The sequence below is a fragment of the Dermacentor albipictus genome, chromosome 1 (assembly GCF_038994185.2).
Source record: "Dermacentor albipictus isolate Rhodes 1998 colony chromosome 1, USDA_Dalb.pri_finalv2, whole genome shotgun sequence".
NCBI lineage: Eukaryota > Metazoa > Arthropoda > Arachnida > Ixodida > Ixodidae > Dermacentor > Dermacentor albipictus.
Genome location: NC_091821.1, coordinates 329,063,940 through 329,076,455, shown reverse-complemented (window position 1 = coordinate 329,076,455; position 12,516 = coordinate 329,063,940). Strand labels below are relative to the sequence as shown.

General features: G+C 45.3%; 1 protein-coding gene across 3 annotated transcripts in view; it reads right to left on the bottom strand.

The window, feature by feature from the left end:
• The window catches only part of LOC135909309 (titin-like), a 204,235-nt gene that overhangs the window by 49,925 nt on the left and 141,794 nt on the right, over positions 1-12,516 (bottom strand). For all 3 annotated transcript variants that reach the window (XM_065441257.1, XM_070531661.1, XM_065441248.1), the window contains 3 exons: positions 10,257-10,412; positions 1,355-1,483; positions 34-266 (listed from right to left, as the gene is read on the bottom strand). In XM_065441257.1, the coding sequence (XP_065297329.1) occupies positions 34-266; positions 1,355-1,483; positions 10,257-10,412 (518 nt within the window). The remainder of the gene's footprint in view (positions 1-33; positions 267-1,354; positions 1,484-10,256; positions 10,413-12,516) is intronic.

Below are 12,516 nucleotides of genomic sequence, written 5' to 3'. Positions count from 1 at the left end.
CTCCACAAATTACAGCCAGCAATGGTCACATACCTTCAACCCTGTCCGCGTGATGTAAGCCTCGTGCCTTTTGGACTTCTTTTGCTTGGTCCGCGAGTCGTGTGAGGTGGCGAACGTGATGTTAGTGACTGCGGTGTCTAGGCGATGAGAGCTACGAAACCAGAAGTTCTCGGAAGGTGGATGGGCTTCCGTATGGCATTCCAGGACGACGTTTGAGCCCAGGGGTGCGCCCACGACTTGGTTGGGCACCCAGATCATAGGTGTGACTGACAAACACAGAGAAAAAATAGCGTCAAAGCACAGAGCCCTTTGTAACGAAATACTTCACCCTATGAACAGCGAGTCTCACAAGTCTTCCTACTCAATTTTTGTCTCTGCTTTCGAAGCTACAATTGCTGCTACTATTGCAATCCTGCAAATGTAAATTTGACTATAGAGCAGCCTTGCCCTAATACTTTTTAGGAACCTAAAAGCACGAGAGATACAGAGCAGTGCAAGATATAATATCGAGATGGCGTCTCCCATTGCCTTTCAGCTCTTGTGCAAATCTTCTAGGTTAATATGAGGCGTCCCAACTCGTCCAACTGTGGAGTCCTTCTGCACTCACTCTACTACGTTTCCAACTTGGATCTTCCCATGTTAGACGCAGCCGGATGCGCGTTTATCTAAAAGCTTCGTTTAATTATACAGGATAAAAGCCGCGAAGCTAATGCTGAGGTTTAATAAACATTTATTCCTTATGCGTAAATAGAGACATTAGTAAGAGTAACCGAGAACGCTCCGTGAGTTGGGCGATCCGCGATTCTGCCGGGACAAGCACAAATGACATGTCACAGTCGGTGTCTTGAATTCATAAAAAAGCAGTGAGACGAAACAAAAGCTTAATTAAGCCTCCAAATTCAAGAAATTTCATTCACTTGAATAATGTACAAGATGCTGTTAAATGATGATGACTGATGCTCACTAACCGCTACATCTCTGGTGACACACACACTTATAGAGAGACAGAGCAAGATCAGAGGCCAAAGGCAGGGAGGTTTGCTGCCCTACACTGGGGTAAAAGGCAAGAGGAGGCAGAAAGATAAAAATGAATGAGGGGAGAAAGAAATTACATGCGTCTCAGAAGCATAACAGGTGCTCGCGGTATTTTCCTGGCCGGAAAACTCTAAACACGGAACTACGATTACTATACGCAACACGTTGTTATTGCTTTTACAGTGTTTTGTTGCAGGTCTGGTGCAAGATTAAAGTAGGGGTAGTGATGGTACGCGCGGCGTCGCTGCTTTCCGAATGTACTTCTATTTGTTATTAAACAATGCATTGCTCTTACAGAAAGAAGGACATGGAAACTTACAGGTGACTTCGAGGAATATGCGTCGGCTTATGGATGGTGGCACTCCGTTGGATGCGAGACACAGGTAAGCGCCCATGTGGGAACGGGAGACCCTCTTGAACAACAGCTCCTGTCCTCTGTAGACTGTCACTACAGTGTTAGAAGAAAAGAAAGGTGCATCAAGATATGAGCAGCAAGTCTGCAGGGGCCAACACATACATTTCTTGTCTCTCAGCATGAGCTGTTAACATTTGGTGAGGAATATTAAAAAAAATAAAACGCCTCTCTATTTCGGCCTCGAAATAAAGTCTTAGGACGATCTAGTATCGGTGATCTTAGTGCATAGCTTGGCGTTAAGGAAATAACTGCGTCAGCGCTTCGATTTAACATCTTTTTGTAACCTAACTTGCGGTAAAGTCACCGAGATCATTTCTTCTCTAAGAAACTATTAGGATACCTGATATCATCTGCCTCTGAGACGTATTGCCTCTTCCTTCCTTGGTATGCGCCGTATAACCTTCTTCTGTGTCGGTAACATGGTACATTGTCTGACGCGTAATGCAAGATTCTACGCGTCAATTCAAGCAACATCTGCCTTTTTTTTTAATATCTGATATCCCGAAAGAGGTGTAAGTCGATACTCAGTGCCGGTTGTGCGGCGAGAACGAGCACTTGAGGCGGCAGAGCGCGCTTTGTAGCCCACTGCGTTTTACAAATCTCTCAGTGCGCCCCACCTCCCCCATAGAAAGCCACAAGAAATAAGGTAAGAAAAGAAAGAAGGAATCCGTGACGCACAAAGAAAATAGAAAAGCCTCGAGTAAGTAAGGAGAGCTGCGTGTTCTTGCCTTGCTGTTCCGCGAAACTGCAGGGTGGTACAACCTAATGGGTGCCAAGCAAACATGGCAGGCCTCGTTTTTGCTCCCGGGGGTGCCGCGAAGCGAAAACTAGCGGTCAGCGGTCGGCGGCGCGCAATATAACTTGTGCTCAAACGAGCGCTAAAACGTATCGCGCCTGCCCCACAATCAGCGGACCCCATTACTCTTCATTAAAGGCCTATCGTCCGAACAGGGTGCGAGATATAAAAGGCGGTAGCCCGGGCGGGGGGTGTTAACCGGGGCGCGCGAGGAGCATCCTTGACCACGGCGGCGGTCTGCTCGCCAGAGGCGACGTCTCTTATTCCGGACACGTCCCGGCTTCCTTCGGGGTGACCGCTAGCTCAGTCGTCGCTACGGGCGCCATCACTGGGCCGAGATCCAGCTAGCCTGGCTTCTCTCTATGGGGCTGTATATTGCCGGGCAGAACCGGCCGGTCCGAGCGTTGATGAAGATTTGTTCGCCGGTGGCCCATTCGTCACGCCCTCCGTTCGTAGCTACGCGCGTCGACCGGGTAGTACTTTGACAAACGTTCATTGTCTCGAACATCAAGAGGAATTGAAAATAAAAGACTAATCTGAACTCTTTTTTCAAGCCAGGTGTTTGGGCTTAAATTTTTCTTCGTTTCCTGCCCGTGATTGTTACAGCTTCAATATTGAGTTCGCGAACGAAGGATAACCATGTTGAAATTCTCAAAGTGGCCATGCGAAAAGTGTTGCGACAGCGGAGCTGTCAAGCTAAGCACATGACGCAACCACCTCTCACTTATCGCCTTTGCGTGTGAGCAGTCTGCAAAAGGCGGGTGACTCTTTTTAGTGAACGTGCGCAGCGGAAAGCAAAAGCACGAGAGTGCATTCAAAACCTGAAGAAGCTTCACCCTTGGCGCCAAATCAATGCCGGCTCCAGCAGCTGCCCCACTGACTAACGAGATAAAGTCCCGTAGCGAGAAGTTGCGTTCGATATCTCTCTAGCAAAAAATCACTCCATCTGAGCTGCAACATACATCGACTTCATAACTGCCAAATTTCCCGCACGTTCGCGCTTTAATTTGCTCCAACTTCTGCGCTTTGACTTGGCCCTTCAACTGGTGCCCAAATATGTGCCCAGACTTCTGCTTTACCTTTTCATCGAGGCTACGCTATATGGTTATGACCACCGGCTGCACCAACAACTGGGAACAAAAGTTCCAGAGTGTTTGCAACCACTAAGCATTGGCGCTGTGCGTAGCTGAACCACGTACATGCAAGGACCATACGTGCTTGCGCACGTAAGGTCCTTGCGTGCTTACTTAAAGGAACCAGTCTACTTAAAGGACCAGTAACAAGTCTACTTAAAGGAACCAGACCCATGAACGGTTACTGATACCTGTTACGATACGAAGAAGCTCTCATGCCAGGAGTTGTTGTCAATATGAGTGGTGTTCAATGTTAATGCTATCGGACTTTAAAAATATAATCTGTATAACAGAATCTTTATAAAGCTGGTGTGCGAGATAGTCTGCGCTACCCGAAAAGAAAGGAATTCCCGAGGCAGCTAATGCAAGGAAAACGGTCGTAATGACTAACTGCTTAGCGTTAAAGCAACAAACTTGATTTCTTCGTTCAACGTTACTGAAATGAATGCTCACAGGGTTGGAAACACACGAAGTAAAGCTAATGATAACTCCTGAAAAATATTTGGCAACCCCTTCCCCAAAATAAGCAGTCAGCGACACATGCACAACGCTTTGCGATGCAACACGTAGTGAGCTGTTTGCAGGCCCATCATGTTTGCGTAGTCATTTCAAGCTTTCCTCAAAAGAACGCGTATCAACGTAGTCTGAGAAATACCTTAGTAAAGATAAAAATAAAAAATGGTACATATTTTCTGCATTTTCTCCTTATATACAGTCGGCGCTCTTGAAGTTCAGCTAAGAGGCTGCTGGCTTCGGGAGTATGGCGTCAATTATGTTTCCTGATATTACGCTTCGCCTTCCTAAGTCCTCGTTGCTAGAAGCCCTCGTCTCTAACGGAAACCCTACTCCGACTGAGCGCTCAAGATTTTTATTGCCTTTTCATAACACAAACAAATTCAAGAACGCGCACGGAACGCAACCTAGCTCCATTGGGCGATATACAATTTGGAAACGAATTCCCGAAACGAACCCCATGTGCACCTGCTCGAGAACTTCGTAGCTAGTTTGGAATGTGTGGGCGAAAAAAAGAAAAAAAAGAAAGCCAACTGGAGAACGAAGTGTAGAGTTCTCGGTTTTTGCCTAATCGAATAAGTACAAAAAGAATGTGCGTGCAGAACCAAAAGTACGCACGTTGATGAAAACGTGCGTAAAAAGAAAGGAAGAAACTAGGAAGGCTACATCACCTACTCGTATCTGCTATAGCCAGACACAGTGTAAAAGAAAGAGAAAAAAAATAGTATAGCCGTAACTCCAGCAGAAGTAGCAAAGTAGAAAGTCGAAAAAACTAGGAAGCAAAAAATAATCGCGAGTGGAGAGGGGGGGACAGAGGCCGAATCAAAAGCTATGTAGGAATCAGCGTACGAGGACGTTTCCACTCGAACTGTTCCGAGTGGGACGTCTTGCGCGGCGAATCCAATAAAATGACGTGATGACGGACACGCTTCTCTTCATTGCTGTCTCATTTGAAACGTTATTTTCGTATATTAGTATCCAAATAGTTCTTTTATTTTTCCAATTGGCGCTCTTCGCTTATTTCTGTACATTCCCTCGCCCTGCAATCCCTCTATCTGCTTTTCTCTTCCGCCCTGCCTGCGTTCCTCACTCTATGTCGGACCTCGCCCTCGGAATCTCGCCATCCACTTCCCTTGAAATGTCTTCGTCTTTCACGTCACTTCTTTTTTTTTTTCTAGCTTCCTATTTTGCTTTCGGCTGAACTATGTCTTCCGTCTCTTCGCATCGACGGCGACACCGTCATAGGCCTCGCTTGTCTACTGGCACATTCGGACTCTTTTTTCATCCATTTGCCATGTGCCATTTGCGACGCTTTGAGTTCACCGCTTAGCAGTTGCTGTCGCGTCATCCGTGTGTATATTTGCTTGTTGCATCTTTCCTTGGGACGGCGCGCTCCCTTAACGCATACGTGCTTCTGTGAGTTCCGCTCTTGCCGCCTCGCTTGTTACCCTTCGCACGCCTGCCCTGATCTCGCGGGGACCCTAGAAGAAAAAAAGGAATAAAAAAAAGGAATGAGGAGAGAACAAAAAGAAGGAACAAAAAGTCCAGTGGTGTCCTGACATAAAACAGGAACCGCGCGAGAACTTTCTTTTTGGCCGAACGTTCAAGAGGAATCCTGGAAAGTTTTATGAAAATGCCAGCTGTCAAGTAGTGGGAATCTGGAATATAGCTGGCACTAATACAAGGGGCAATCGATTTGCGATGCGCCTTACGGGCGCTGCCTCTTTCGTTCGTGCGTTTTGTTTTTAGGTGCACATTGAAGCTCTAAAACTGCCTGCAACGAACTCGAATTCTTTTAGTGGCTATGCGAGTATGAAACAAAGGTAAAGACCCGTGCACTCCCTCGGAGCATGCTTGTGCTCATTGTAGCCTATGTTATGATCTCTCTGATATTTCAACCTGCAAGAAATAGGCGACATGGTCCATTTACAAGGCCGCTTTCTACTTTGGTCCGATGAACCGTCCGTCCCTCCTAGTACACTGATCGTGCTATAACTGCAGCTTTGGTCTGTGAGTCCACGTTAGTTTGTCTCTTAGGCTAACAAAAATGCAATGTTTGAAGAAACACGCTTACAGACTTTCTCTTTCAGCACATGGAAAAAGAAAAAAAGAATTCACCACGAAGAGAACTCACGTTGGCATATTGCACTCGGCGTCTAGACAATAAAAATCTACTTATACTCCCGCTTTACAGCAGTGAATACGAAAACGTCGCAGCGGCAAATGCAAGGACAGGCGCATTTGAGGCTGACTGTGTGTTGCCCGAAAAGTCAATTCTTTCTTTTTATCAATAGGTGACGATCCGGCAACGAGGACTGTCGCACTGACAGTGCTAAGGCATGTTGTGCTCAGAATTAACGCTACCTTCTGCCGTACCCGAAGTCACCAGGACAAACACCAAACGTGGCGAGAAGTGCGACTGTTTGGTCTTTTAAGCTCGACATCATGACAAGTCGTAGCACAAAAGAAACAAGGTCGGACAGAATAAAAGAAGAGAATGACAGTCAACACTAGTTTGTCGTCTCTCTGTCTCTCTCTATTTTCTCCTTCTGTCTGATTTTTCTGCGTTACGATTTGTCGTGGTGGTAAGAAGAACGGACTAGGCAACCATAAATACAACCTAAATGCATAAACTAAAAAGTACAATATAAACACGTGGTTTCTCTTTCTGATGCTTTCTTCTTTCCACAAACAAAAGAAACAAAAGTAGTAAGCCTGTTTCCCCAGAACTGTGACTGTTTAACTGCTTAAGAGAAAAGGTACTAACAAAATATTTTTGCTGACTTCAGAAGCAAGAAAAAAGATTAGGGTTGACGTTGTGATTTCCGTACGGACACCATGCCCACGATACATATACCTACGGGCTTGCTGAAAATCCGCTTACGAAGATCTTTTACGTGTCCGGGTGTCCTCGTTTTGCCAACATAGTCAAAAGTGTGTGGAGAGAGATATAATAACTTTATTGAATTGGGGAAAGGGGGATAGGTGACTAGGAGCTTTATGGGCGGCGCCCCAAGTCCAGGGCTCTACTGGCTTCTGCAGCCAGCCGAACGTGACCCAGAAGAGCCTTCTGCACCTTCGGAACTGAGTCCGCGAGTTGTGCCTCCCATTTCTCCAGTGTTTTAGTTATATTATACCTAATAAATAGGAATTTAAACATGGTGGTCTATTTTGGCATCCCTATGAGATGTGGTACAACGACGGTGGCAAATCGTTACACCACGGACAAGCACGCCCATGCATGGTCGGGAAAATTTGCTTAATTTTAATCAATTTGGGTAGACCCCTGTTTGAAGTGGAGATCTATTGCGTCTTCCCCTTGCAAGGATATGGGGGTGGCCGCGTATCTTTGCCGCATGCCGCGCTGGTGAGCAAGAATATCGCGTGGTGCCATACGCGCCGAATCATTGTCCTCCTCCTTACGACGGCTTTCCCGTGAAGTGGCGGGTTGTGAATGGGAGAGTGATGGTTGCTCTGCTCGGTTCGTGAGCTCTCGAGCTGAAGCGTCAGCCCTCTCATTCCCCACCAAGCCTGCGTGTGCCGGGCCCTAGACCAGTCTGTATGTATTCTTGAGTTCCTTTCTTAGGGGGTTGCTAACCTTGAAAGGGAGACGGCCGTTCATAAAGAAGGGCATGCCTCCTGAGAGTCTGATGATGTTGTACGACTCCCCCGTCCGTTCCCGGTCCTTGATTGCCGAGGTGATGGCGAAGCATTCTGCCTTGGCAATAGAGGACGTGATCAGGAAGGCGCTTGAGATTAGGCTAGTCTTGTCCTTGCCTATGACATTGACTTCCACACGCTTCCAGTTGCACTGAGAGGTGTCAACATAAACGGTATTTTTATTTATTTATTTATTTATTTATTTGAGTACCCTAAGGGCCCGTTAGGGCATTACATAGGGGGGACGAAAAAGTTCAAGCATGATTGAAATCTGTACAATGTAAATATATGAAGGCATTAGGAACCATGAAAAACATCTAGCAGAAGCAAACAAAAAAAAAGAAAGAAAGAAAAGGGTAACGAAATTTATACAATGTTTAGTAGCGTCAAACGCGCATAAGAACATAAAATGTGATGCAAACAATCAGTACCCATCAGAACACGAGGTTAAGGATAAACACCTAGGTAAACAGCCTACACAGACACATATCTGATGAAACGGAATGAATTTTACACAATGCCAAGCACTTGAAAACACTGTTTATATAAATATTCAAGAAAACGTGGGATCTGACAGGTTGACACACTCTAAAAAGGTTAGCAGTGCTGCATGAAATGATGATGATTCCGTAATCGAGACAATGGTTGCAGGTAGCGAGTTCCATTCGGCAATGGATAAAACTAGAGGCGAATTTTGATAAGCGTTAGTCCTGGCGAATATAGGTTTTACTTTATGAACATGGTCTGTGCGGGTAGAGATATGGGGAGCGGGAAGAATATGGGCTCGAGCGAATGCAATGTTGCTGTGGTAAAGGCTATGGAAGAATGTCAACCGTGATAATTTCCTGCGCATGTCAAGTAAAGGGAGATTAAGTGATTTCTTTAAGGCGCTCACACTTTGATAGCGAGAGTATGAAGTTAAGATGAACCGCGCAGCTTTATTTTGAACTGATTCAAGTAGGTTCGTGAGATTAGAGTGATGGGGGTGCCAAATTATTGACGCATATTCTAAAGAAGGCCTGATAAGGGAACTGTATGCGCGAAGTCTGGTATCTGTGTTAGCAAGGTGTAAGTGACGTTTCAGGTAACCAAGTTTTTTGCATGCTTTTGAGGTGATGTGTTCAATGTGAGCATTCCAGCTTAAATTGGAGGTAAACAGGACACCCAAGTACTTGATTGAAGATACTGAGTCAACAGTAATACCGCGTATTGTATATTGCTCAGAGGTAGGTCGAGTTATCGAAGCAAATTTTACGTGTTTAGTTTTGGCTATGTTAATTTCCATCTGCCATGTGTCACACCAGTCAGTTAGTTTTGTTAAATCAGACTGCAACACAGAAATTGTTTCTGACTAGTTTGTTTCCCCCTTGTTTCTGACTAGTTTGCCAGCCATTTCACCGTCTCTTCTCTTCTCTTTTTGTTTCTGTATATGTGCATATTTCTCGGGACAGGAGTGACTGAGATCCTGCTTCGGACGGGACTGGGAATATCTACCAGCACCTCGTTCAAGTTTTGGGGGTGTGGTCGAATACCCGCCCTCTCTAGGATCTCTCTGCCCGATCTCGTCTGGCTAAGTCGTCTTCTCCGTGAAATTAAAGTTGCCGCTTTTATCTCGGCGTTTGTATTGTATACACCAAGGCCAAGGAGCTTGTCTGTCCGGGTGCCTACCGGTAAGCGCAAGGTCACCTTGTAGGCGCCTCTGTAGAGCGTCTAGAAAGAACCACGCTGCAAACGAAAGCCCCTTGTCAATAACGAAAAACAATGTTATGTGGATTACAAGAGAAGCAGTCGTGAAGACGCAATAATGCAAAATGTATGCACGTAGTTCATATCAGGTGTATTTACAATTTGTATTATCCCGGATCACGCAGTGAGTGTCCGCTTGCTCGATATAGTATTCTGATTCCGTTTGCTTTTTTTTACTCTAAGTACACAACGTCTACATTGTACATCGTGCATCATTATAACTTTTTTTTCTGTCATTGATAAATCAAGTAACCTGGGTAACATTGTTTTAACCATGCGCAACTACGTGACGTCATATTGTAAAGGTCAATTATACGGTAGTCCTTAGCATTTTCTTAAGATTTTCATGCATTGCAACAGTTCATCGCACGTTGACTATTTGCGTGTTACCATTACTCTTTCCACATTAGTTAGATAGAAGGAGGCTCCTTAATGAAAATTTTAAATTCTATGGAAACACATGTCACATATAACATTAATATATCATCACGTAAGATATCTCACAGAGCCTACTAATGGATTGTGATACACGCGTCACATGATATATATATATATATATATATATATATATATATATATATATATATATATATATATATATATATATATGTTAGGGAGGTGTTTACATGACGGCACGTCGAACATAGTACTTCAAGTTGATGTGACGGTAAATGTAATAATACACGCAGTACATACGGCGAGCACATAACGCATACACAAACACAAAAACACATGCTGGATTAATATGTTTCTTTGATAGCAGTGTCTCACAGAGAAGTTAAAAACACGTTCTTGGCGCCGGACCTTATCTAAGAACTTTGTTGAAGCCATTACCAACACGTGTTGTTGTTGTTGTTGTTGTTGTTGTTGTTGTTGTTGTTGTTGTTGTTGTTGTTGTTGTTGTTGTTCGGTGAACGGTCGCAAGTCGTGTGATTAAAGCATAATGCCCGTAGCGTACCTTTCTGGTCGGCGACGCGGAATGGCTGTGCGTCTTCCCGCCGCCAAGAGACCTTGGGTTCGGGGTTGCCGCTCGCCTCGCAGCGGAAACTCACGTTGCTGTTCTCGCGTGCTGTCAAATTCCGGGGTCCAAAGGAGTCCACGAAGTACGGAGCCACTGTTCTCGACCGCCCGCGGGATGAGGCACGTGGAGACAAGATGGTGTGAGCACCGGAAAAAAAAAGGAAGAAGGGAGAGACACAGAGAAAAAGAAAGAAATGTACAATGAGCTCCTTGTCGAATGGCTTGCTTTCATCAGCTCGGTGTAATTTACAGGATTCAAGTTTACCCAGCCTCAAGAAGTCACATCGTAAGGTTAGCGGCGGCTTGCGCGAACATAGGTAATACGTCCACGTTATACCCTTTAACTTTTCACGAATAGTGAGGACGTTAGTGTCGCTGCCAAATATTAAATAGTATAGGAGGCAGCATGCCTTGTGCGTACACCCCCGTAGGTGTAGCAATGCTCTTTTCGGCGTATTGAAAGACCCATTTATGTCAACGTGATTCACGAGACGCTACGTACTATAGTACGGCGCAGCGCATGTTACTCTGCCCTTATAGATGACAGCTGGTGAGAACCGTTTGGAATGTAACTTCAGCAGAACAGCGGAAATATGGAGAGTATGGGGCTTTTCACAACGCGCGTTTGATGTAGACCGCCATTGTGCGTATGTGCTTGATACCCACCAGCAACAGCAACTGATAACAAAGTTTCCTGCTCGACCGAGCAGAACGAGGTCATCCTGCATGCGTGTTGGGCGCAAAGCAAACTTCGACGGCCCAGTGGCAACTGTATTGTTTTCAATCAATAAAGCTCTCGTCCAAGAGCTACCCCCTCCCTCATGTTAGCGGTTTTACAGGGCGAGATAGCTAAATACAGCCCGCTTTGGGCAACATACACACATATGGACTACCTAACTTACAAATGTGACAGTTCTCATAACAAAAAGAAGCGAAAGTGAAGGAAATGGGAATACCAGGACGTCGTATTCATTCTTTTACAAAAGGCCGACATTGTTTAGGCAGTATGCAATAATTTCTTGCATGACGATGTCATATAGGGGAGAAAAAACCACAATTTGTATATTGAGAGCAAACCGCACGCTATCGGAGGTCGTGAACATGAGTAGACAGAAGCGCGTTATTTCTCCGCAACACAGTCGCAAACACAGCGCGGTCCTGGAAACTGCTTTGGAGCTTCGCGGGCGAACATCGCCTCTCGTCTCGACGAGTAGATGGACAGTCTGCAGGGGGAGGAGAGATAGAACGAGGCTGCATGCCTGCGAAACAAACGCCTTTCCGGCGGCCTGAGATTGGTGAACGGAACTTCCGTAGCTGTCAGTGTTGAGCGCAGCGCTGCCGTCATGTGTGCACCAGTGCGAAGCCGGAACCGATAACGCAAAGGATGTTTAAAGCATTGTTTATCAGCGCCACTACACAACAAAACACCGGCGTTTGAAGTTATGACGTCGGCGTAGCTGTCGTCGATTCCGCTGCAAAACACACTGCGACGGAAGCGCGACAAGGGTCACTGCTGCGTTTTCTGCCTCCATTTCTATACTGAGTTAAACCGTATATTTTCAAACGAATAACTCTTAGAAGCAGAGTTTAGTCAAAACTTGTTAGGGCTCAAGCAATAAACCAACACATGTCGTCCGCGGCGCTTAATGATACTTAAAGCGAGAAACGTGAAAGCTGCCCAAAGGTATACATAATGCTTTTCAAAGCACAATAATACTCTAAGCACACCTGTGTAATCCCCGATCAAACACCATCAATACTGTCCTTCTTGACAGTGAATAGACGACGCCTCTGTCAAGTCGGCGCACCTTCTGAATATAATTTTGTTCCGGCTGCATAAGCTGGTCTTGTGCTATCTCTTATCCCTGCTCCAAATCCTATTCCTCTGCCACTTTCTTAAGCTATTTCAATTTCGTAAAGCAATATTACATGCTTATGGGTTTGTAATGGTATTTATAAACAGCTGCGAAAAGTTTAGCATCAAAATATTTTTTTCTGCAAAAAATACCTTTCATATTAGTTTCAGCTTTCCATGGGGAATTCTAGAGGGCCCGCAATAGCTTACAAATATTGTATGCCTCCACTATTTTACAGACATACTCGAAGTTTCCTCTGAAGTGTGAAAGCGTGCGCCGGAAGTAGTCGAATCGGCTGCTTAGAGATGCACGGCCTCCGAGTGCGAAACTGAAAGGAGTCCA